This window comes from Ornithodoros turicata, chromosome 8 (assembly GCF_037126465.1).
Source record: "Ornithodoros turicata isolate Travis chromosome 8, ASM3712646v1, whole genome shotgun sequence".
In the NCBI taxonomy this organism is placed as follows: Eukaryota; Metazoa; Arthropoda; class Arachnida; order Ixodida; family Argasidae; genus Ornithodoros; species Ornithodoros turicata.
In genome coordinates, this window is record NC_088208.1 from 31,851,995 (window position 1) to 31,875,695 (window position 23,701).

General features: G+C 45.7%; 3 protein-coding genes across 6 annotated transcripts in view; 2 read left to right on the plus strand and 1 right to left on the minus strand.

Annotated features, from left to right (window-relative positions):
• The window catches only part of LOC135367010 (receptor-type tyrosine-protein phosphatase N2-like), a 287,257-nt gene extending 283,527 nt beyond the window's left edge, over nucleotides 1-3,730 (plus strand). The window contains exons 24-25 of the mRNA XM_064600054.1: nucleotides 186-259; nucleotides 2,422-3,730. Of these exons, the coding sequence (XP_064456124.1) occupies nucleotides 186-259; nucleotides 2,422-2,493 (146 nt within the window). The 3' untranslated portion in view covers nucleotides 2,494-3,730. The remainder of the gene's footprint in view (nucleotides 1-185; nucleotides 260-2,421) is intronic.
• A 4,706-nt stretch (nucleotides 3,731-8,436) lies between these two features.
• On the plus strand, nucleotides 8,437-19,122 carry LOC135367011 (uncharacterized). Of its 4 annotated transcripts, none has more exons than XM_064600058.1 (15): nucleotides 8,437-8,497; nucleotides 10,011-10,099; nucleotides 10,244-10,297; nucleotides 10,359-10,433; nucleotides 10,576-10,664; nucleotides 11,206-11,339; nucleotides 11,870-11,909; nucleotides 12,031-12,085; nucleotides 12,175-15,797; nucleotides 15,860-15,925; nucleotides 16,843-16,916; nucleotides 17,535-17,625; nucleotides 17,701-17,744; nucleotides 17,811-17,844; nucleotides 18,755-19,122. In XM_064600058.1, exons 2-15 carry the CDS (start codon nucleotides 10,026-10,028, stop codon nucleotides 18,907-18,909), a joined length of 4,608 nt encoding a protein of 1,535 aa, XP_064456128.1. In that variant the 5' UTR covers nucleotides 8,437-8,497; nucleotides 10,011-10,025; the 3' UTR covers nucleotides 18,910-19,122. The 4 variants fall into 4 exon arrangements, with proteins under 4 accessions (XP_064456128.1, XP_064456127.1, XP_064456125.1 ...); XM_064600057.1 differs by lacking the exon at nucleotides 8,437-8,497 and adding an exon at nucleotides 9,574-9,643; XM_064600055.1 differs by lacking the exon at nucleotides 8,437-8,497 and adding an exon at nucleotides 9,587-9,871 and having other exon boundaries at nucleotides 9,954-10,099.
• LOC135367012 (sugar transporter SWEET1-like) lies at nucleotides 18,990-23,438 on the minus strand. The gene is made up of 7 exons (XM_064600059.1): nucleotides 23,132-23,438; nucleotides 22,862-22,939; nucleotides 21,904-22,027; nucleotides 21,650-21,811; nucleotides 20,789-20,908; nucleotides 19,150-19,264; nucleotides 18,990-19,084 (listed from the first exon to the last, which is right to left on the minus strand). Exons 1-6 carry the CDS (start codon nucleotides 23,200-23,202, stop codon nucleotides 19,151-19,153), a joined length of 669 nt encoding a protein of 222 aa, XP_064456129.1. The 5' UTR covers nucleotides 23,203-23,438; the 3' UTR covers nucleotides 18,990-19,084; nucleotide 19,150.
• Between the last annotated feature and the right edge of the window lie 263 nt (nucleotides 23,439-23,701).

The window sequence follows — 23,701 nt, forward strand, 5'->3', positions numbered from 1 at the left end:
TACTTGGATGTTCATTTTACAACGATCAAGCTTACAATACCTGCTAGTAACTGTCTACCCATTTTTCGTGAACGAGTGTGAGGGTGAACCGCTACTTTGTGAGGAATACGTGTTAGCCTTCATTTTAGGACCGGTGCACTTCTTCTCCGTCTCACACGCACACTCACTCTCTTTCTCTCTCTCAGGCGCAAAGGAAATTGATATCGCAGCTACCTTGGAACACCTTCGAGATCAACGTGCTGGGATGGTTAAAACGAAGGTACATTTATTTCTTTTTTTATTGTTGTTCCGTGCCGACCACTATACCTATGTCTCGTGCTGCATGGTACAGGGCTGTCTGTTCTGTCCAATTTGACCATTTCTCACCCCAAGTGACAGAACAGCAGATCGAAACCTAGAGGATCATGGTCAGAAATGTAAAGTTGCCTGTTAGTTTTTAGTCACACGTCTTCTATACCGCATTCATCTGACGCGTCTATAGTGATAGCGCGGTTATTCGAGAGCGTCAGTATACCTATAGAGTCACTAAATAGGGGTACAGAGTATCGCATTCGTTTTGCCGCGCCGGAGCCGCCGTTCGGGGTCCGCGATTGGGCTGATCGTGTCACGTGGTTTCTCCTTCCAAGAGCGCGCCGTCCATGTTGAGTCCCCTCCATTCAAAGCCGGTTTCCTTTGTTGCGAACTGGCTCGACGGCGCGATGGTCTCCCGTTGTCGTCCCATTGCTAGGCGACGCAACTGTGCCGGACCCAAGATGGCCGACTCGTTCGCCGGCTTGGCTCAGTGTCTCTACTCTATTCCCTATCTAGTGACTCTAAGTAGACGGACGACAACGTGGCTTCCGAAGTACCGTGTCCACCGCACCTAATCAACTTCGAAGATTCCGACTCATGCGCGCTACCGTTGGTTCCGGTACACTCTACCGTTCTACAATATAGTCTGCATAGCACTCCCCCCCCCCCCCCCCCCACGCGATGGGACCACCTTCGCCGTATCCAGAGCAGGAGAGCCCGCACAGTTACTTATCTCCTCGTCCGAAGAAATATTGCACTGACGCGGCCGGCGAGAGCAGAGAGCGGCTCCCTGGTAATTGAGCAACAACCGACTGTAACCTGTCGGCTTACATTGCTCGGAACCGAGAGATTGCTCCCGACACGTACAGAGTGTATATAGTGGAGCTTTGTGCACTGGCTGCGTAGAGGAGAGAGGAATTGGGGATTGTTTCGAAGGAAGCCAGAGGCTAACGGCGGTCATGAATATTTCAGTAGCCAGAAAATGGACCAACGGACAAGGCGGAAACTTGAGGGGCAGTAGGTGTTGGACGCACCATTTTGCGCGCGGTGCGAGGCCTTATCCTAATTTTGTTTTTTAGGTTTTGTAAGTTTCACCCTTTTAATTTCGCCAATTAGCCTACATCAGGAAAGACATTCAAGCGAGGGTAGAATCAAACGGGGATCTTATAGTTTCGCTTTTCTGCCGTTAGGGTGTGGATCTTCCTTAACGCGACTTTATCCAACTCACGTATTCGACATGTGTATACCCATGTTCGACCTAAGAACTGCACGAAACGTAGTTCGTCAAACCTAATGGAGTTACTCCGCCGGAAGTGTTATACTGCAACGCCGTCAGGTATCGCTTAAACGGCTTTCATAGTTTCGGTTGCGCACTTCTTGTCGCGACGTAGATCGATGGGGCAAGCTATCACAGCCAATGGGAACACGCGTAGGGCGGGGCCTAAAATGGCACTAAAGTGCAAAAATTTCCCCCTTGCGGAATGAAAGACGCATTATATGTTTTGCTTCTTCTCCTCCTCAAGGAGCGCGTAAGTGCTGAGAGGCCTCGGATTGGTCTCATCAAACGATTACCCGCGACGATTGGATAAATCGTTTGAGGAGACCAACGGGAGCCCTCTCCGCATTGTCTGCCTATTTGAGAAGAAGTGGAAGAGAGAAAGCATAAACTGCGGTTTCTAACAAGCACCATGGTTTAAAATTAACATCGACACAATTTTTATCCAGTTATTAAACGTCGTGCACACACATCCCACGGCACGGTTCACCTATAGCCACTATTCACAGTCGTTTACTATTTACATTACTTATTATTAAGGGCTAAGACGACACGAAGAATGGAAAGTGCCAGAAGTGACGAGTAAACAGCGGCCTCTCAATACCATTCATAAAGCCTATGCATCTATTATGTCATAAAATCTATCTGCATCTATCTGCATCCATCTAGATGCATAAAACGACTCATATAACGAGATGCATATGACGACGTTAAGGACGGTGTACCATAGTAACTATGGCACACCATTCTTAAAGTCGTTACATACACAGGTCAATGCTGCTTGACTAATATGCTAACCTTTTCCTTTTCCTTCTAACTGTAATACTAACCCTACTTACTAACATTGCTTCCAGGCCCAATTCGAGTTCGTGCTCATGGCCATTGCAGAGGAGGTGCACGCCATTCTGAAGGCCCTGTCACACTGAGCACACGGGTCCAGGACAGGACAACCGACTCTTCCTGCGGTTACAAGATCGAGAACTGCATCGTCGAGCAACCTTTGACAGACAAAGCCACGAAGAGTTGCATCGTTCCTTTCTTCCGTTCATTTATAATTAATTTCCAACACGAATTACGCCGTAGGTTGTTCTTTTGCGGAAGAAAATCGAGCACAGCCCGATTGAGTGAACTCGCCGATGATGGCGATATAATGCAAGACGATGTTCGATTACAAACGTATTACTTATTTACTAGACATATTTCAGTCTTACCTCGTGGACCGACTAATTTAACGGGTACTTATCACGTACGTCCCGTATTTATTTGGTTTGCAGAACCCTCTTCCCGTTCGAATGGGCTCTGACGATGTCTGGCCTTCCCCAGCCTGTCCCCTGTATGCATGCAACTTTTTCGCCTCATTATTTTCCGGAATCACTCCGCGATATACTTTTGCCAAAATTGGGATTGAGCTACAGGCAACCGTTTCCAGAAGTGTTCAGTCTTTTTCGGATCCATACTGACGTCATCAACGACGTTATCAGTGAGCTTCCGGTCCGACCGCCCCCATATAAGTGTTGATAGAGCTGAGATATTATTCTTAGATAGTGTGTTCCGCTTTGTTCGGTTGCTTACTGTCAACGTACGCGCAGTTACTAGGTAGTGTATGTGACATACAACACGTTCCCGGATGTTTATGCACAAGTCGAGACGTTCCGTTTCGTCTTTTTCGAGATGTACATAACTATAGCTTAACGTGACTGCACGCAGTGAGCTCCCCTGCAAATATTAGCGCCCCAGCAGATCGTGTATTTGTGTATAAATAAAAGGCTATTTATAAACCATGTATAATGTAAAAAAGAACAAAAGGTATATTTTTCCTCCTCAGAGGCCTGTTTCGCACGTATTAATGAATACACAATCAAGTTCTAAGATGTATTTGCTAGTTGTTGAAGACTGGTGAGATTTCGAGAGTCTATTGCAACCCGCGCCATACATACATGTGATACATAGTTTGTGTTGCCATATAGTGAAGGAAACGCAGAGGGGAATATGTGTTACAAGCTCTTTGACTGGGCGGCGATTGCATTTTACTTCCTATCTCTGTCATAATTGGTGCATTTCTTTCGGACATACCTCGATTGTAGTGTGTGATATACTGTTTACTGTCTCGGTCAGAATGTGTAGTAAATATTTGACACTGCAGATAAACTCATTAGTCTGGAATGGTTCTCTTTTCTGTTTTTCGTAAAATTATCGATTATTAATATTTAATTATTATCGTAATTATCGTACACAGTTCATAGCCATAGCTCCTTCGCGAAGCTTCTTTATCCGCCATTTTTCGGACAGTGCTAAAGTCTCTGGATCGGGGAAAGTACCGCCATCCTCTGATATTTGCCGTCGCGAAGTTGGATCAGTAATGGCGACCGTAGCATGCCAACCCATGCTGCGGCCGCCATTTTTGTTCCAAGGTCGCGGCGGGAAGGGAAAGGGTGGCGTTACTTTCCCCAATCCAGTGACTTTGGACAGTGCAAAGTCAAAGGCGTCAGCACCTCTTTCGCCCGGGTTGGTTGAAATCATTAATATCTGTGTGTTTGAGGCTTAAGTGTCTGTGTCATCCCTAAGTGGTCAAGCCTCGGCCAATTCTCGTTGTTTACGCCACCTTTCGTTCGCTACTCGTAGCTTTTGCTATCGACTTGGCTTAGGTAACTGGCTTGGCTTGGCCTGGCTTGGTAAAGTAACTGTTCTGAGACTGGAACACAAACAGACGAACACGACACAAGCCTCACGGTGCCCAAGAACATGCATCGTCCCGTTTGTGTGTGTATGTGTATGTATGTATGTGTGTGCGTGAGTGAGTGAGAAAGAGAGAAAAAGACGTGTAGGAGAGGATGTGAAGATAGTGAGTGCATCAGTGTCCCGTTCGTTGAATGAGGCACCTTGGTAAGCCGTAGGTAAGCCGTTGCCAGCGTAGCGTAGTGGTTAACGCACTCACCCGGCGGTCGAGAGGTACATGTTTCAATTCTCGCCGCTGTCTTGCTTTTTGGACGATTGCCATATTTCAATCTTTTATGGCTTAGGGATCTGTCACCAGGTCGTGTATCAAGCCTTTTGCTTTGGCGACATCTGCTCCTGTTGGGAATCCACATTGGCGTCGTCCAGATGATGAAGGCTGCGGTAGCCCAGACCGTAGCCAGGACAAGCCTGTCGGGAGTAATCATGCCATCATCCGTGTAATGGCGTACCTTACTGGCGGTAGCGATGGATTGGTCTCTTTTTCTTAATCTATTGATTAATCAATCACTAACACACACACAAAGGGGGAAATCCCCTGTGGGAGATTATTTTATTTTTTAGTTAGTCCCACGACACTTCAGGTACGCTGCCATTCGCAGCTAATGATGAGGACGGTGGCCAGTAGAAGGACGGTCTGTGTTCGAAATATCGGCAGCTCCCGCCCTGGGGCTTTTGCTTCAATCTCCCCGTGGAAGAAGTTATGTGTCTCCCGCTTCCCGCCACAAGCAGGGAGCACAAGGGACGTCCAAGCCCGAATCCAATCAAATGACACCGGCACAACGATAAAGGAATCCCTTAGTGACTGTATGGCATCAGCTGTCTGTGGCAAGTAGGCGCTCTCCCCTTCTTCACTTTCTGTTATCTTGAAAAAGGAGGGAACACTCCGGTCCGTACAAGTTACGTCCTCTACATTTACCCACGGCAGCAGCCAACACTTTCAGCACACTCTATCATCTTGCCCAAAGGTGACCGTCAGGCCCTCGTCCGTGCAGACAAGTCAAGATCACAGTGGCTGCACGACATGAGATCCTATTCTCTGCTCCACGCAGTGGATCCGTCTCTCTCACTGTCGCTTCCTCATCGCCTTCCGCGACACTATGCATCTCATCTTCACCGCATGCGGTTGAATGTCGCATTTACACCTGTTATGAGGCAGCGTCTTGGCCGTGCGCCATCGGACCTTTGTGCATCATGCAATGTGCGCGCTGACCCGCACCACCAGCTTATGGACTGCCCTGGGGATCTTGCAGCACGGACTGCATGCAATCGATCACCGCCTTTTCACCATAGGCAAGGTGCTGGGCCCATGGTCCAGTACCGTGGCTCAGTACCCGGGTTCGAATCCCGTTGCCGGCTGTGCTGTCTGGGGTTTTTCCTGGCTTTTCCTCAGACGCTTTCAGACGTATGTCGGCACAGTTCCCTTAGAAGTCGGCCCAGGACGCACATTCCCCCAGGGCGTCAGTCGTGACGTTGACCACCTCTGTGAGGCCGACAACGGTGCGCCCTTTCACCACCACCACCAACACCGTTCATATGCACCAAGGTCTCCGTCACCTTTGGGATTTCCTGTCATCAACAGACCTCTCCACCCTGCTTTAATTACCGCAATCCTCATCTCCATCATCATCTCTCATTACCTACAATTGGCACTGGGGCAGCGCCCAGCCTGCTGGCCGGCATCAGCCCCATCTTTATGTGTGTGTGTGTTTCTCTTTTTACTCGGTGGTCGTGCCCCTTTGTCAAACTAGGCAGGTAACTGAGTCCTCCTCCTGCTGCACGGGTTCACCAGTTGAATGCTGTTCACCTGGAGTTCCTCTGTCGAGGATGACTGGTAGAAACAGGTTCCCGTCGAGTTCAGTGTAATAATTTGCGAAAAGGACGGTCTTAGTCAAGATGGGAGGAACAATGTAAGCAGCAGGGCAGCGAAGACCATCTCAAGCGACTAAAGTCAGCTAGGTTGTGTTCCTGCAACGCAGTCTAGAACAAACACATCTGCTAATGCGCTCTTCAAGCCCACGTGTCACGAAAAAGGGAACAGGCGTTTCCCTCTTCTTTAGTTGTGACGGCTTGACATGGCCGCCATTACACATCGACGTAAACAATTCATCATCAACAACAACAAATGTTGTTGCCCCATTGATCATTACCAGGTATGACTTAGAAATGGTTTTGCCACAAGAATTACATCACAATATGCTCACAATTATTGTTGTTGTATATGCTCGTAATCACGTACCGTGTGCGGCGTGATGTCTGACGGCTCTCAGGCAAAAGCACTCGCACCTTGGAGGGGAAGGCCTTGTCCAATTTTCTGGACTGAAACTTTCGCAAGTACATGCATGATCGTGAATATGCTCATTTTTAGCGAATCACTGTCCGCTAATGCTTCTGTCACGTCCGATGCGTCGCACGACAGCCATTGCTATGGAGAGAACTACGTTTGATGGTCCTAAATTACAATTTTATAACAGACTACAAAATGAAGCACCTGCCGGATCAGTGTTCTTTCATGACTATTGTTCCATGGTTGAAATGACTATAGCGAAAAGGAGTAGATGATTTCAAACATAAGGCTTGCTCTGGCTACTAGTGGCTTCCCATGCGGCTAATGGCGGCTCCTCTCCATATATATAGCTACGTTCATTGAACGCACGTCGTGATTGGCGGCCGTTGGCTCAGTGCGCTGGCAGTTGTCTCTTTATGCTGGCCATATGTCACGTCGGAACTGGGAGGTACTCGGGTTCGGATCCCGGTGCTGGCTGTGCTGTCTGTGGTCTTTCCTGGGTTTTCCTCAGACGCTTTCAGACATATGTCAGCACAGTTACCTTAGAAGCCGGCCCAGGGCGCACATTCCCACAGAGCATTAGTCGTGACGTTGCCCACCTCTGTGAGGCCAACAACGACGAGCTCTTTCATTAGCCCCACCACCACTCTTTGGGTCAACGACTGCTGCACAATAAATTTGTCGTAATCGATCGCGTCTTCGGCATCTTGACAATATTGCACTGGATTATAACCGTGGAGTCAAAAATGCCACTGCTACAGAGTGGTGTCGCAAACGAAGAAGGATGTACCCACAGCACGCTGTGCTTCCACTCTGATGCCAATACATCAGAGATCATCCGAACATTATTCATAGTCCGAGAAAGCCGTCGGAATATTCAACTTGATGACGTGGTTCCTCTAATGCTGGAGAAAATGGAGAAGGCATTCTTCCCGTCAGGGTGGTGGTGGTGGTGGTTTTGGCGGTGGGCTGTCTGCCTGCCGGCAGTGGTGACATGTTGCTCGGGGAGGATCATGCGTCCTGGACAGGCTTCACAGGCACAATTGTGGGCACAACTGTACCCACAGGGAAACCTTACCCAGATAGCACAACCGGCGCCGGATTCGAACCGGGATCACCTCCCAGTCTCAACATGGAATGCTATCATCGTAGCCACTAACCACTAAGCCATCGTTCCGTCAAGGTGAGAGCTAAACTAAGCCCGAAAGAAGGCATCGGTGTAAGGCCAGTGAGTACGCTATAGAGGAAAAACAAAGCCGAAGCTCAACGGGCCAAAGGCTCAAAAGGCTCTAAGCCGGAGCTCCATTGGGTTCTGTGGGCACTTTACGTGGGAGAGGAGGATTCACCTCATTTCCCTCTCACACGTTCACTACCAAAGGTACCATTTGAGGGGGTTTGAACCCCCAGAATCCTCCCCGGATTCCGCCAGTGCTTGGACTGTCGGCGATACCCTCGCCGTGAGCTCATCCTGCAATCCCACAGGGTAGTGTGCAGAGTGATTCCCCTCGTCTATGGGCATCCCCGAAGCCTTTTTAAGACAGAGGCGGATTATTAGAAACTCTCTCACTTGGGGTTGCCATGAAGTCCTGCCTCACCGAGGGAAAAAGAAATACATATTTTGCCGTGGCTGATTGGGCATAGCTCAAATGTTGCTCTGCTTTCTCTGTATACGCTCTGCTCATGCTTATGTGCTCTGCTTTCTCTTGTGCATACGTAATATCCTGAACACTGAATTCACGTTACAAAAAGCAAGGAAAATCACCAGCTACATATTTTATCATTGTCTTGGCGCAGGCGCAGTATGACCCTATGACCTGCGTTGTTCTTGAGCCATTAAGCATCCAATTCAATCCAATCCAACCTGAACAGCTACCGTGTACCCACTACCCACGCTGCGCATCTCTTTCAAAGTAAGTTTATTAACAAAGAGGCTGTGTTAATTAATTAATATGTCACAGCGATATGAGCGTTATACGAAAAAGATACCAGGCCGATGGCGTCCTAAGACAGGTTCGGACCCGCAACCCTAGGATCGGCAGGCGGACACGCTGCCAAACAGATCCTCCAAGGCTGAGGGACATTTTCTTACTTTCTTTTTCTTTTTTGGTGGGGGTGGGCTCATCGTTATGATTGGAACGCCACGGATGCAAATATGTAAGTGGATGCGGACAACAGTGAATAGTCTTGAGTGTCTAAGGATAGCCAGGGGTAAACTCAAGGGACTGGTGCCAATGCGGCAAGGACTGGTCGTGTTCAGGGAGCAGCGGTAGCCAAAGGGAGGGTTTGAGGGGGTTTAAACCTCCACCGAAACCGTATCTTTGATAATACATTTGGGAGAGGGAAGCAAGGGTGAAATCCTTCTCCTCCATGTATAGTTCCCGTAGAACCCCTCCCGAAATATTTTTCTCAGGGAGTGCCTCAGGACGAGGGCCGCCTATATTTCGAACAGAGACTGTTACTCTTGTGGGCCCAGAAGAAGAACAGTCTGTACAGGCTCGCTGGATTGTCTACCCTTCCGCCTAGTGTCAGGTTCGGTCTTCGGTCTCTAATTTCCCTCTATACTTCTCTCTTCATCCTTCCCTCCCTGATATTTCCCTTTTTTCATCTTTCTGCGTCCCAGAGTCTTGTTCCTTGAACACAGCCTACCATGTCGCGAAAGGGAGAGGACAAGGCTACTACTACTTCGGCATAGAAGTGGTCTTCGGATGTTTGCCTTGGCAGTCTGAGTGGAGATTAGCCTGTTTTCTAACAAATCCTCAGTTTTCATGGCTTCCACAACCTTGCATTCGCCTCAAACGTGTGTTTATCATTACCTGAGCGACCTCCATGCGTTTGGTGGTACCAGAAAAAAAAAAAAATTGACAGAAAATTTAATGTGCTCCAAAAGTCGCGAAAATACGTGTTATGATCTGGCAACAATGTGCGAGCGTATCCGTAGCCTTGGCTTTGGCTGGCTTCGTGGATCACTCCTTGGCCGTAAGTTTGCCGAAACAAGCCATCTATTTAACAGAAGCTTGAATGGCGGGAATGTGACCGCTTTGGGATTCAGAGTAGAGGTATTGTTTAAAGATTCTCCAGTCTTTTGTCGCCGCAGGTTGCAAACGATACGTGTTCGTCTTAACAGAAGGGTGTCTAGTGCAGTGCCCCGGTTCAATGTTATGGGAAATACGACGTTAGCGTATGTTGCGCAGCTCTGCGTTCAGTAGCAGACTGTCACCCGTTTGTCAATAACCTTTCCCTACCGCTTGCTAACTTTTCATTCGGTTCACCAGTCACTGCTACAGGTAAATAACTGAACAACAGAACAATTGATGGAAATTGTGCCTCGACAGCAGGGTCCCGTCAATACATAACATTTCGTTACAGGTTCGCTGGATTTTCTGCTTTTCTGTGTACTCAACATTACAACGTTTTGCTGCGTAGGAGACCAAGGAGACCATGCATCCACACAGGAAAGAGGAAATTAGGAATGTTGCTGTGCTGTTAGTGAAGACATTAGAATGTCCAATTTGGTTAGTTCCCCATTTCGTTTTCTGCTCTTGTCTGTGTGTAAAGTCGGCTCGCCTTTGCAATCGTTACCAATTAGTATTTTGTGTCACTGCTTTTCTTCGCTTCTGTTATACGTTCATCCTATCTTTCTCCTGGTGCCTGTTTAGTTTGGACATCCTTGACGATCCCCTCGCTACAAAATGTCACCATCGCTTCTGTCGGTATGTGCAGCGGACTTATATGCGAACCTCTGTATCGCCCTGACATCTTAAATCTACACAGGTTATGCATTGAGAAAGCCCTCGTTGGGAAGTACAAGATTCCTTGTCCATTATGCAACGCTATTGTGACAAAGCGGTAAGTATGTGAAATATATTCTGAACAAGTATAGGCACGTACTTTTTACATAGTTTATGCTTTATTTTATACAGCATGATGTTTTGTGATATCCTGTCTCTTGAAAATTCACTAAGTGCTATGCCTGATATCTGTATTGCAGAAGCCTCAACAAAAGTGAAAATATTGCTGAAATTGTTCAGAAAGTTAGAAAGCTCTCTGACGCAATCAGAGAAGACACAGGACTTGATGGTGAGCCCAATCTATGCAGCTGCTTTTCAATTCGTGTCTTTATCTTTACTCTCTTACCTCATATATGGAATTCAATTTGCTGAGCACGATATATTGTGCCATCAAAGCAATGGCAAAATATGATCTGTCATTAACAAGCGGCCCCACTAAGTAGTTCCGTCGCATGCTTGCTAATACATTGGCCCTTTACACATCTTCTGAAGTAAACAACCAGGATTTGGCATTTCCCTGTGTGCCATTCAGTGCATTGCACAGTTCAACCTTTTCGATTTAGTGTACGGAAAGATGTGAAGGAAAATTGTCATCATTTTTACAGCTCGCATATTCAATCTCCTTCATACAGTGATTTTTCCTGAACGTACTGTTCACGATCATAAACCACATCTAGCAAACGCCTGCTTGTCTTGCCTTGTTTTCGTGCCTAACACTATGCATAATTCGCATGAATTCCTTTCATTCAAATGTCTATTTATTAGAATTCACTTTCGAATTGCGTGCGACTTCCTGCTGTTCCGCTGCTACTTTATTTTCTGTTTTACAGTCACACCACCAAGGGGTCCAAGGACATCGATACGCTCACCAGAAGGCCACAGCCTCGAGATCTTCAACATGCTACACCCTTCCCCATTGAAAACAACTAGAAACCAACCCATGGGCAGGAGTGTCACAAGAAATGTGAGTAGCTACATCGATTTTCTACTTTTTCCATTTCTCTCACCTACTTAATTGTTTTCTGTGCTTACTTAATATTGGTTTTTACCTACATGGATGAGTTGGAATCAATTTTTTTACAGCTTTAAGGAAGGAAATCGCCAAAATGGGCTTTGTATGATAAGAGTCATCCTTGAGCACATGTTAATAACCACCACTATATCAAAAGTAAAACAAAGGCAGGAAATACCGGTTTGGCATCTTTTAACGTGACATATTTCGTGCTTATCCTCACTGCTGCCACACAAGCAAGTGGGCCATTCATACGGAAATGCATAAGTTTGCTAGTACAGTGTAACATTGTGCTCAGCTTTGGGATGTTTTATCTTCCTTGCATGCGGCTGCTTTTTTTAAACCCCTGCGTCACACTCAGGTGGGTGGAGGTCCTCGTCTAAAGTAGCATAATTAATTGCTGCATCGATTATATGATGAAGCTTTCTTTGTGTTGCGGATAAGAGCAAATTTCAGTGTGATTCCATCTCGTGTATACGTAGGAAGCACCCAAGAGAAAGAGGAGAGCTGCGTCTGTCAGTAGTAAGCAAATTGTATTTCATCCTGCTCCTTGGCGTTGACATACATTTTTGTTGCTGTGCAAGTTTTTAAACTGACCTAACATAAAGTTATTGATGCCTGCCCTGTTACTCGTCATATATAGGCAATGGGAGCACTGCCAAACCATCGAAACAAAAGAGAGTGATGCAGGACAAGCAGTAAGTGTTTGTATCTGCAAATAACTCAGTTGTCCCTTGGCCCTCACGTTTTAAAGGTCTCTCACCAGATGGCCTTACTTTGTCCCCAGATGTGATCGTTCAACGGGAGTCAACACACCGAACCAGCCGGAAGTCCCTGCTAACCCATCACAGCCTGCGTCGTCTGCTGCGAGAAACGAATGCGACGACGAAGTGTCAGACTGCAGCATGCCTAAGCCGTCTCACCAGGTTGCTGAGCATTGTGAGCACGCTGAAGAGGATGTTGAGCTTTGCGACGTCGTCTCGTGCACCAACACTGTGTCGTCGTGTTCAACAAACCACCTCATGGTGCGTCAAGGAAATAGCGTGAAGGACGTCGTAGAAGCGACCCCTGAGAAGGAGTGTTGCGAAGATCCGATTCCTTTTGCACCGTCAGCAGCGAACGAAAAGAAGGATTACTCTCGGCGAGGCATTGCCACACCTACTCACGTTGTTTCTACTTCCGAGAAGGTATCCACCTGGCTACTCGACCATGAAGACAATGCATCCAAATCTCCAACCGAAGTTACGGCACACATGGACGCGACGGAACATAACAGCCCGGTCAATAACAAACGTCGAAGCAAGTTCTTCAGTGTGAAGCCTCTGGCGAAACGTGGAAGCCCTGGAGGAAGGAAGAAATTCTTGGACGTCTCGGATAGCGACCCTTACAAGTTTATTCCGAGCCAAAAGGCGCTGCAGAGTAAAGGGCGAAGATGTCGCAGAGGAAAGGGCGCGAAGAAGTCGTCTGCCTCAAAAGCCAGCCTACGCAGCAACAAATTGGGTTGTACCTCGAAGATAATCGAAGAAGCTGAACTTGAATTTCTGAAGGGCGGACCAGAAAATGCGACGCGCAAGAGAGTCGTGGCTGACCCGAGTGAGCTAGAAGTGGAACTTTTTGTTACTCCCGCTTTTACTGTAGAGCCTACGGAAGAAACGAACGAATGTAGTCGTCGCATAAAAAAGAAACGGAGCATCCTATCGTTACGGAGAACGAAGAAGCTGGGAAGTGTCTCGGAGGAAAAGAAGAAGAAGGCAGAAAGAGAGGCTGAAATGCTTCGAAACAAGATTACCGAAGCCGAGGGCTTCGAACTCAGTATTTCGAAGACACCGCCGAGGAAGCAGCGAGGGTTGTCGGAAAGAGACGGTGGTGTGGCCCTGAAGGATGTCTCGAATCTCAGGGCAAAGCCAACTCAGAACACGCTCTCTCAGTTTATCATTTCACCAAGACGTAGGCCTCACACAGGTACTAACACAGAGGCCCAAACCATAATCAATGAGAATTCTCCAGGGAAACTGTCAGAAACTGTCACAAGTATGAGGAAAGGTGCTAATCCTATACCTGAAACTGCAACTGTTGACAGCTCAAGCCAAGAAGAAGCATTGCATGATGTAGATCCAGTACATACAATACAAGTAGTCCTCGATGAAGATGAACAGTTACAAGGGGACTTGCCTTTACCACAACCTGTGGACCGACACCTTGATCAGCAGTGCAAGGATTCCGACATTCATGTTAATCGGGATAATGTTGCGAGAGCAGATGGGGAAGACTCGGAAGTTGTGGTGTTGGGGGAAACACCAGCTCCGTGTATAAGCGATATGACGAGTGTATTCAAAAAGCCATCTCGTAAAACGTTTGACATCAACGCAGAGACAGAGGACATGCAGCCTCTTGCAGCAACTGCCGTAAACACGCTGGAGCTCATGAATGATATTTGTGACGACTATCAAGAGTCTGCAGAGCAATCGATCAATGTACATTATAAACGTGCTATGAAGCAGCATGCTGCTACAAGTAATGTAGTAGCTACAGACGTACATCATAGCAAATGTAGTGGTGGAAGCGATAAAGATATGCCGGTTGGTGGTGCCCGTAAAGACTATGTCTCCACTACAAAAACACCTGAGAGTACCACCACTGGTGTTGTGGAGAGGGCAGATCAAAGCACTTCGATGAGTCAGATGCTGACTCGTTCTACTTCATGCTGTCCAAACTGCAACGTTACGCTTGTAGTTACATTTGCTGACGGGGAGGTTACTGTCTCCTCAACGCATGTGCCACAGAAACCGTTATTGGTGGACAAAGGAATGTGTACTGAAAGACCCGGAACAAGAGTCATTATTTGCAAAGAAGCAGTTACACAAACTGAAGAATGGGATGTGAGGATAAATACGCAGCATGGAGGCTTGGAAACGCAAGGTAGTGCTTCTGAGGTACATTTAGCAAAGCAAACGGCACACAGCATGGCCAGCAGATGTGATGAGCATATTTCACCAGATATGCGCGACAGTAGAAGCATTCCGCAGGAGAGTACAGACTGTAGCATGGCTATGACCCTACCGAAGAGTTCGGGCATTCCCACAAGTGGTATCGGTGAAGAAAGGAATCCAGGAGAGGTACCAGATAAGATCGAACTACGACCTGAAGCAACAGGAGCGCATGAAGGCACTGTGTCTCACAGGGATTCTAGGGCATTCATAGAGACCGAATCAGATGTTCATATCTTAGAATCCGAGATTCTGTGCAAAGCTACACAAGACCAAGCTGACGCCGTAAGAGATGTCGGCAGAAAGGATCTTTCAGCCCACCTTACACCTGTGGTTGAAGAAACACAGGAACACTCGTCATGCCAAGCAAGTACTACGTCTATACGAGGTGGTGTTGAGATTGATGATAATGACAAGTGCAAAGAGAAAGGTGCTGACACACACATGAGCAGCGATCTGTTGAACGTAATCAACAGTAGTCGAGAACGTGTCCCCAGCCAGTCTCTTCAAGAGAACAGAGAAGAAGATTTAAATCCCTGTGATGTCTCGGCAGCGAGTGACCTCCCTGACGTCTGCAACTACATCAACGAGGAGAGCGATGGCAAGGAGGTCACCATGGGTGCTTGCAGTGCTACACAGTTGCCATTTAAGAGTGCTGAACCTCTTTGTAGCCCTTGTGACACTTTGAAGACTTCGGGGGGCTACCAAGTCTTGCAGGGTGAAACTGAGAATGAAGAAAATAGTCCCTGTACTCCAGTTCGTGAGGAACCCGTAAACAAAAATATTTCTTTATCAAGCAGCAGGGGTGCAAGTCCTAGAGTACCCACACTGCCAGCAGCTGCCTTACCTGTTGTGGAAAGAACACCAGAGAAACGCATCAGTGACACGGGACAAAGTTCTGGCGATAGTTCCCCCGACTGGAGCCCTCCTATTACAGTATCAAAGACAAGAACACAACTGACGAGGTCGCTTTTCGACGTAAATCAACAGGAAAATGACGGCGAGGCTAACAAACAGAAGCGAGCAACACTGGACGTATCGAGGAACGATAGTTTGGAACAAGAAGAACCGGCAGCGAGCAAAATCCAGAGTTCAGCAGGAGACAAGAAATCGAAGAGAGCTATCGTCGAAATCACAGACAGCGAATCAAATTCTTCTCTGTCAATGGATCCAATCACAGAGAGTGAAGCTAATGAACTTCTTCAGTGTGCCTTGCTTCACGATGAGGACAGCCCCCCCGACGAAGCTGCCATGAGCTTTGCTAGGAATGCTGTTGCTCCGCTGAAGAACAGCACAAGCCAAGATACATGGATGAAGAAGAATACCTCGCGCAAGTCATATAGTCGTCTGGAGCCTTCTCCGAAACCTAGCAGACGAGGTTCGTTGTCTTCCACCTGCCTGCCTGAGCCAACAAGGTCAACAGGTAAGTTTGCAATTTGTCTTAGTGTCTGGATATACTGCATGTGGAATGATATTTCCTTCAAGGGATGAGAACCAGGAGAGGAAGCAGAAAAAGTCAACCTCTGAGGGCTGAGAGCTCTGTGGCAGAAGGTGATACTGTTTTTGAAAACATGCTAAATTTGCTCCTAATAAAAATGCCGGGGTTCTCATGTGTGGTGCAACAAAGAGATATTTGTTAAGTTGAGGTTTAATGGTGCATGAGTTACTTTGGCTACAACGCGAATTTGGTAAGTGCAATATGACATTCAAGTAGGTCAGCTGTCTACACAGCTCCACAGTTTCCCTCTCTCCTGTTGTCTGAGGAGTGACCTCATTGGTCCCTCTCCCAAGTAAGGGGGTAGCAGCTCCCCCAGTAAGGGAGAGCTGGAAATAAACCGTGTCATGTGGTTTCCCCAATCTTTTTTCCCTGCTCCATGTATGGAGACAAATTGTTGTAGCGTATGGCCATAGTAGCCCATGCACTGTTAAACCCCAAGTTAGCTCACTTTTGCTTGTCATACCACACATAGCAACTTAGTTCGTTAACCATCACTTAGTTAAACGCCATAATGTGCTTGCAGTGATGAGCAAAGTACATCAAAATCTCAAAGTACCAGGCATCATGGGTGCCACACAGCACAAAGTGCCATACTCTTGAACTAAACTATACAAGTCTACGTGTTCATGAAGTATAAGTTTAGTCTTTATGACCATGTTTCATCATTTTACTGCAAGCTGGCAAGAGTGAATACTCATGGACTGAAGGGCAGGTGGCAGTATCATCTGAGGTGAACTTGGTGACTACCAGGTCTTTCGGTAGTGAGCGGCATGTACTGTAATACTGAGCTTTCATTCACCAGCAAATTTGGATGGGTTTCACCACTCCATTATGGAAAAAAAATGTGCCAGCTTACAGAACAATCAAGTAGTGTTTCAAGCTTTGCCCTCTGCCGCATAATTAAGTAGACATATAGTGCCCTGTTCTTTGTTCTTTTTGCTTTCTTAAATATCGTACTTATCATCTCCAGGTTTTGCTGGTGAATTCGAGAGCCATCCACTTACTACGTGCAGCAGTATTTCTTGCTTAGAAGACAGGACATTGGTAAGAGAACAGTTGAAAAACAGCTTTTATGCTCACTAGAAGATCCCCGTTGCTTCAGGTTCTGTTATCCGTGCAGTAGAAAACCCGATGTGCTGATGTCCCACATAGCTGTCAAATATTCCACTGTATATTTTATTTGTTTTTTATAGTTAGACACGTTTTATATAGACAGTTCTATTGAATCTTATGTTGTTATAGAAGCCTTCAGGAACTAGACATAACGTAGCAAAACTTGTCTTTCAAAGGCGATACAGTTGCTTCTTGCAGTTGCCTTTGGCACTTAGTCACGTGAGTTTGCATTGCCGTTCCGCAAGCCTTCAACTAAAGCAAGTGCCGCAGTCATCCTGGTCACCATGACAAATGAACACTTCTCTATGTGTGATGCAAAAAAAAATAAAAGTGCCCATTTTTGCATGCACTACACTTGGAAATGATGCCAGAAATGCACAACAAAGTATGTTCCTTCTGAAATGTGTAGTTTAGATGTATGACACTCTGAATGGAGGCTTTTGCAACTTTCTTGCGCTCACTAGGCACTATAAAGGGTTTACACTGTAATATCGCTGATGTAAGTGATGCGTTGATGCTGATAAAGTGTGAGCCTTTGCAAATTTTCAGAAGGAGAAGTTACTTGAACAGGACATTGAAGAAATGAAGAAGCAAATGCTGATGTTGGAGAATGAACTCAAACAGGCTGCAATGGACACTGGTAATATTACATTATTCTGCAGGTACTACTTGGCTTTGAGTTATGGTATTAATAACCATGTATGTTGCTCAATAGATGAAGTTACAGACGTTCCCGGTGACAGTGGGAATCAGAAGAGGGTAAGTAAGCCAACGCTTGAGAATACTTATATGTCCCAATCACTGCTGACGTGACTACTTTTGCAGGCCAACCACGAGAAGGGCGAAAAATCTTTGGGTGGTAAGTAGCCACGTGCAGAGGACTTTGTTTTACTCACGTTTTTGCGTTACGTCTGATACGAGAAAGAAAGAAAAAAACTGGCTCGAAAACAATGAATTAACATAGGGATGCTTAAGAGAGAAATTCTCATTTTTTAGGTGAAAGCCATGCATTATAGGTATAGCCAGAAGTTTTAGGGTTTAACCCGATTCTTCCCCGAATTTGCACCCCGAATTGAAGGTTGCCTCTTTAGGGTGAAACCTGATATTTACCCGGCAAGTTGCCCTCACTTAGAAGTCCACAGGAAAGCACACTTAGCTTGTTTGGCAGCAAATGCAGTTACGTCACAGTCTGTACCAAACCAGTACAGTTTGAGTAACTGAGTCCGATTTCTCCCATACTGGAAGTTTTCCGCCCGAATTTGCATGACTTTAGAGAGCACACGTTTATTTACCCGATTTTTACCCTCCGAATTTAGAAAAAGATATTTCCCGAAAACTTGAGGCTCTAATTATAGGTAGGGCCTGACTTTTTCGGGTTTTATTTTTGGCCAAATTCGGGGGGTAAATATCGGGTGATATTTTTCATTTGAAAATTCGGGTGTATTCGGGTTAAATCCCGTTACGGCATATTCTGTCGTCAGAAATTCGGGTGTATTCGGGTGATTTTTTTTTGTTTAATACAAATTTGTCTTATCATGGAACTAATGTTTAGCAATGTTATCAAACTTTATTTTAATGCACGCTTACGAGTGTGCCACGCGACCCGGATGTTTTCGGGTAGATTCGGGTTAAACCCGAATTTTACAGATTTCGTTCGGGGGGTAAATATCGGGCAGATACGGGTTTAACCCTAAAAAGTCAGGCCCTAATTATAGGTGGTTAGATACATATTTTTTTACATATTTTAAATGTAGTAATTACTAATCCAGACAGAGCAAAGATGACCAAGGCCCAGGACGATTTTGTCTTGGAAGACGACTTCATGGAGAGCGACGAAGAACTGCTCGATGCAGTTCCACCGACTCCGCCGAGGAAAGGAGTTCCGAGAAAGCAGCACAGCTTTCGTAAAGACAAACGTTGGTAACATCGTGTTTTGGAATGACTAGCTTAATATATTTGCGCTGTACAAGAGGTGGTAGTAGTATCATGGGAGCTGACTGTGCATTGGGTATCAACATCTTTCCTTTTTATTGCACTCCGTTGTGGTGTAAACCTTTGTTCATAACACGGCTGTACAGTCAACACGCATCCTTTGCACGCTGTAAATAAAGGGAATAAAAAAGGTTGTATAAGAGACTGCCAGCATAGCTCTACTGCTCGTTACCTTATGCATGAAGAAGGGGTTCCTCTGCCAAACAGCTCCGTACTGCCTTTGATGGGTAGATGAGGAACAGGCCCAATTGGCATACCGTGATAATACTGGCTACGGTGTTGGGCGACTGGAAATTCGATAAGATATTTTTCTCCGTATTAACGGGACAATGGGGTGTGACATGGCATGAACCACCGTGCAACTATTTTACTGGTAATAAAAGATGTCATGCAATAATACAACTTATTAACTGCTTATTGCAACGCAGTTCTATAGTTTCAAGAGCATTGCATGGGGTGATTATAGCATGGTTATGGCCACGGGTTTTTCCGCGATTGCGCGAAATTCGGAATTCGTGGGGTATCCTTCGTTTGGCAAGGAATTTCACGGAATCCCTTATTTTTAGGAGTGTGCGGATATTCGAGTTCTCGAATTCGAATCAAATATCAATCACTCGAAGTATTCCATTCGTAAATCGAATACCGAATATTCGGATTTCTGAATGTCCGCTATTCGCCGCATATGAACGACACCTCCCGAAAGTGGGCTTCACCTGACGCTTCCCTGCATGAGGTGAAGCCTGCTTTACGAAATTGCCCATGCTGCAGGACCAACACAGACAGATTGTAGTTTAGCTTAAGATAATGTTATCCCAAGCTTATTGCGCAGACTTCGTCATAGGAACGGGCGGCGTCCCACCCGTATGCACTTTAGCGGTGGCAGAGGGGGATTTTGATTTGATGTCTGGGAGGTCCTTCAAAAAGTTAAGACACTTAAATAATGCCTACAGCCCAGAAACCAAAAAGGACGTCCTAAAGATGTAACTTCCTCTGTATTGTAGGCTCCTTTATAATCTTCCTATAAAGTTCCTATCACCTCTGTAGATGCTGAAAGATCTTTCAGCAGGTATAAAATGATTGCAGGTGACAGACTGCATTCTTTGCCAGGGGAGAACACAAGATATTGTGTACGTAATGCTGAGCCACAATGCAGTGCTTTGAATCTGTAATTTCATAAAATATTTTTTTGTTCCCACATTATCCAAGAAATAAAGTGTTTCCTGTTTCAAGCAGCTGTCGACTGCTTGCCGCGGAAAATCGCGGAATTTACAAGACGGTGCCACAGAATTTTGAATTTGTCTGTAGGAATGCACATTAACTTGTTTGGCAGCAAATGCAGTTGCATCACTGTACCGAACCGGTACAGTTAGTTTGACTAACTGAGCCCGATTTCTCCCCGAGTCTAGCATACTGGAAGTTTTTTGTCACCCGAATGCTCATAAATTTTGAGTATACATGTTTATTTACCCCGATTTTTACCCTCCGAATTTAGAGGAAAATAGTTCCTGAAATCTTCAGGCTCTACTCATTATTAATGAGGTACTGTAATCTCAGCAGTGGAATGACATCACAAGCAAAGAGTGTGGCTCTTGCAAGGATACTGAGGCTTGCCACTTCATGGCAATTCTACCTGACGGCGAAACAGTTTATTCTTTTTCTTTTTATTTATTTTCTATTCCATTTCTCTTCTTTTTTCTTTGTTTGTTATTTTATGTCAGAAGTCACGAAGAAAAAGTTTCCTGAACTTTGCACCATTGGTAGTGTTAATGGGAAAAGCAGAAAGCACAGGTTACCATGCTCTTACTACTCACATAAATGAACGGATCGTCACACAGGATTCCATAGAGTGACCACAACGTCGACACAATGAAGGATGACAGAATGAGTGGAAATGGAAGGCTTTCCACACTTTTTGTTTTTACAACATGAGCCTGGAAACAATGTAAGCATATGCACATACGGGTTCAAACAGCTGTAATGCAGTTGTAAATTGGGCAAGTTGGTAAACGTTCAACATACTTAAAAGCGCTGAAAGACAAGGACAGAGAAGTGGGCAGGACGAGCGCTCACTGGTAAATGAACAGTTTAATGAAAACAGGGTTGCAAGAATACCGGAAAGTAGGTAAACCGGTACAAAAAGAAGTGACCGGTTCAGAGTTATCAAACACCACATTTGTCTAAAAACGTGAAATCCTTATCATGTAAGGCGAGGGTTAGTTTGGCTTACGCTTAAAGGAGCATGCGGCTAGCCTTAACGGAACGCCGTCGGGTCACCTTGCTGTCCATTGTAGTAAATGTTGATTAAAGGGTGTTCAGCGAGCCAGACAACTAAGGGAGCTAATTGGAGCTTACCAGATAAGGAAATCGGGGCCCATTGTGCGTAAGCCAACCTTCGCTCGCCTTAACGATAAGGAGTTCACGTTTTTCGATAAATGTGGTGTTTGATAACTCTGAACTGGTCGCTTCTTTTTGTACCTGTTTGCCTGCTTTCCTGTATTCTCGCAACCCTGTTTTCATTCAACTTTTCAGCTGTCTAACGTGAGCTCTCGTCCTGTCTACTTTTCTGTAGAAGCGCTTTTAGGTATGTTGAAGGTTTATCATGAAGGTTAAGCATCCCATGGCAAAAAGGAATGCCAAGCAATTTTTTTACAACTAAAAAATACTTCGCTCACCAGTGAAGCCAATGGGGAAGCAAAAAATGTCAGAGAAGCTCCTGCTCCAATAAAGCCCAGTATTCTGACTGCCGCATCGTTGGACTCCACAAAGTAGGTAACGTTGCAGTGCACCAGCATCAGCACAGCCAATAGGATAGCTGTCTTCAAGTGTAGCGATTGCTTTCGAGAGAATTAAAACTGTTAGCATTCCCGTCTGATCATGAAATACTTAATGCACTAGAGCATTCCACATCCTGCAAGATGTTATGTACCTTAATCTTTGTGTACTTGTAGAAGCAGACAAGGAAAGATACTTGCAGCAGGAGTCCCACTACATTGACAAAGGCTACAATGTTGTCAGGCTTCCATACACCGTATTCCAGCCAGATGAAAGTACTAAAATATGAAGAAAGCAACTATGTAACTACCACCAGTCTAAACAAGGATGCCGAAAGCATCCGTTATTAGAAGCAATCTAGAGATTGAGATTTTATTTTAAATGGTCTAACATAAAAACATGTTTTCAGTCTCTGGCAAACAAATATTATGTGCTCAGAGTGGGTTGTCTATAGAATCAAAACAAGATGCAATCGTGCATACATCGGACGGGCCAGTGTGTAAACGTGTGACAGCGGGAGCAGGAGAGGCCACTGGGCAAGGACAACCTGTCTCGCCTGCCCGCGCACTGCAAAAACTGCAGCTGCAAGCCCTTGTCTGAAGAAGTCGCAATCCTGTTTTGGCACAAAGACCAGACGATACAGGAAGTCGCCGAAGCCGCCCACATTTTAAAAGCAGGAGATAACTATATTAGCTCCTATATAGCTATTAGCTATATATTAGCTCCTCATCAGTCTCATTACTTGACAGCGAAGTGGTTGTGCTAGGTTATTAACCAGTTACTAAATCACCTGCTATGTGTCCACAATAAAGTTCGGGGGGGTCTAGCCTCGGACAGCACGCTACATATACTACCTAGGGTCAATTAAAGCAGTATGAGACGACACAAATTGAGGTGTGGATAGTGTCAGGACATCCGAACTCCTTCCTAGATCCATACCTACTAACAGCTAGTTCTATGTTGCGTTCTGTCATGTTTTGCCTTAACAACTGCTTGTGTAATCAGTTTCAGAATGTGCTTTGCTGTAAGTACTTTGTGCGTGTCTATTTGTGTAACTACTTGTGACGTGCAGAAATTGTGCAGCAACGTATTCATTTCAGAAAGAAGCTTACCACAGTATTCCAGTTAAAAATGGTAGTGGTGATACATCAGATGTAGTGCCTTGAAGATAAATCTTCCTGCATATTTGTCTGAAGACAAAAACAGAAGGCAGTTGGTTACCCACACTGCTTTCTCAAATCACGATACCTTTGCCCTGAGGATCACTTCTAAGTTAAATGTTTTCAAAACGCAATGTTTGCAAGCATATCAGCTGCGCAGCTGTTGGACAGCACTAAACAACGAAGTTCGTAAAGAGTTTTGGTACAGATGCACATACTCACACTCCACTTCCAAAGTTTATTATCGTAAAAATAAGGGCAAGGTTTCCCACAATTATAGCAAGGGAGAGCATGTTAGGAAAACTGGAATCGCTATATGTAACAGAATGAGTTACTGCATACAAGAGAACGCGGACGGTTCACTTCAAACCGCACTGTCTAGCGCGAGCTGTATAACATAGGCAACGTCATCCATTATTGGAAAAGAAAATCACAACAACGTGCTAGTCGAAAACACCTGACAGGCTGTGAAACTGCTGTGAAAGGAAGTACGCCACATCCTTTCAACCTTTCAACGAACACACGACGCCCACTTTTCGAACACAGCACCGGGAATGGCGCTACATGCTGTCGCCGTGATTCCGAAACCAAAACTCTTTTCGATATATGGCGAACAGGACACTATCATGAAGTAAGTAGTAATAATCACAACTCCATGGACGCGATACGTTCAAATTAGTGCGTGATGCGGGTCATTTTATTCAGCGAAACAAAGGAAGAACGACGTGCGGGCTTGTGGGCACGATCAAGCACGGTGCTTGTGAGCCTGAGCGAAGCCCATTGCTAGGGGGG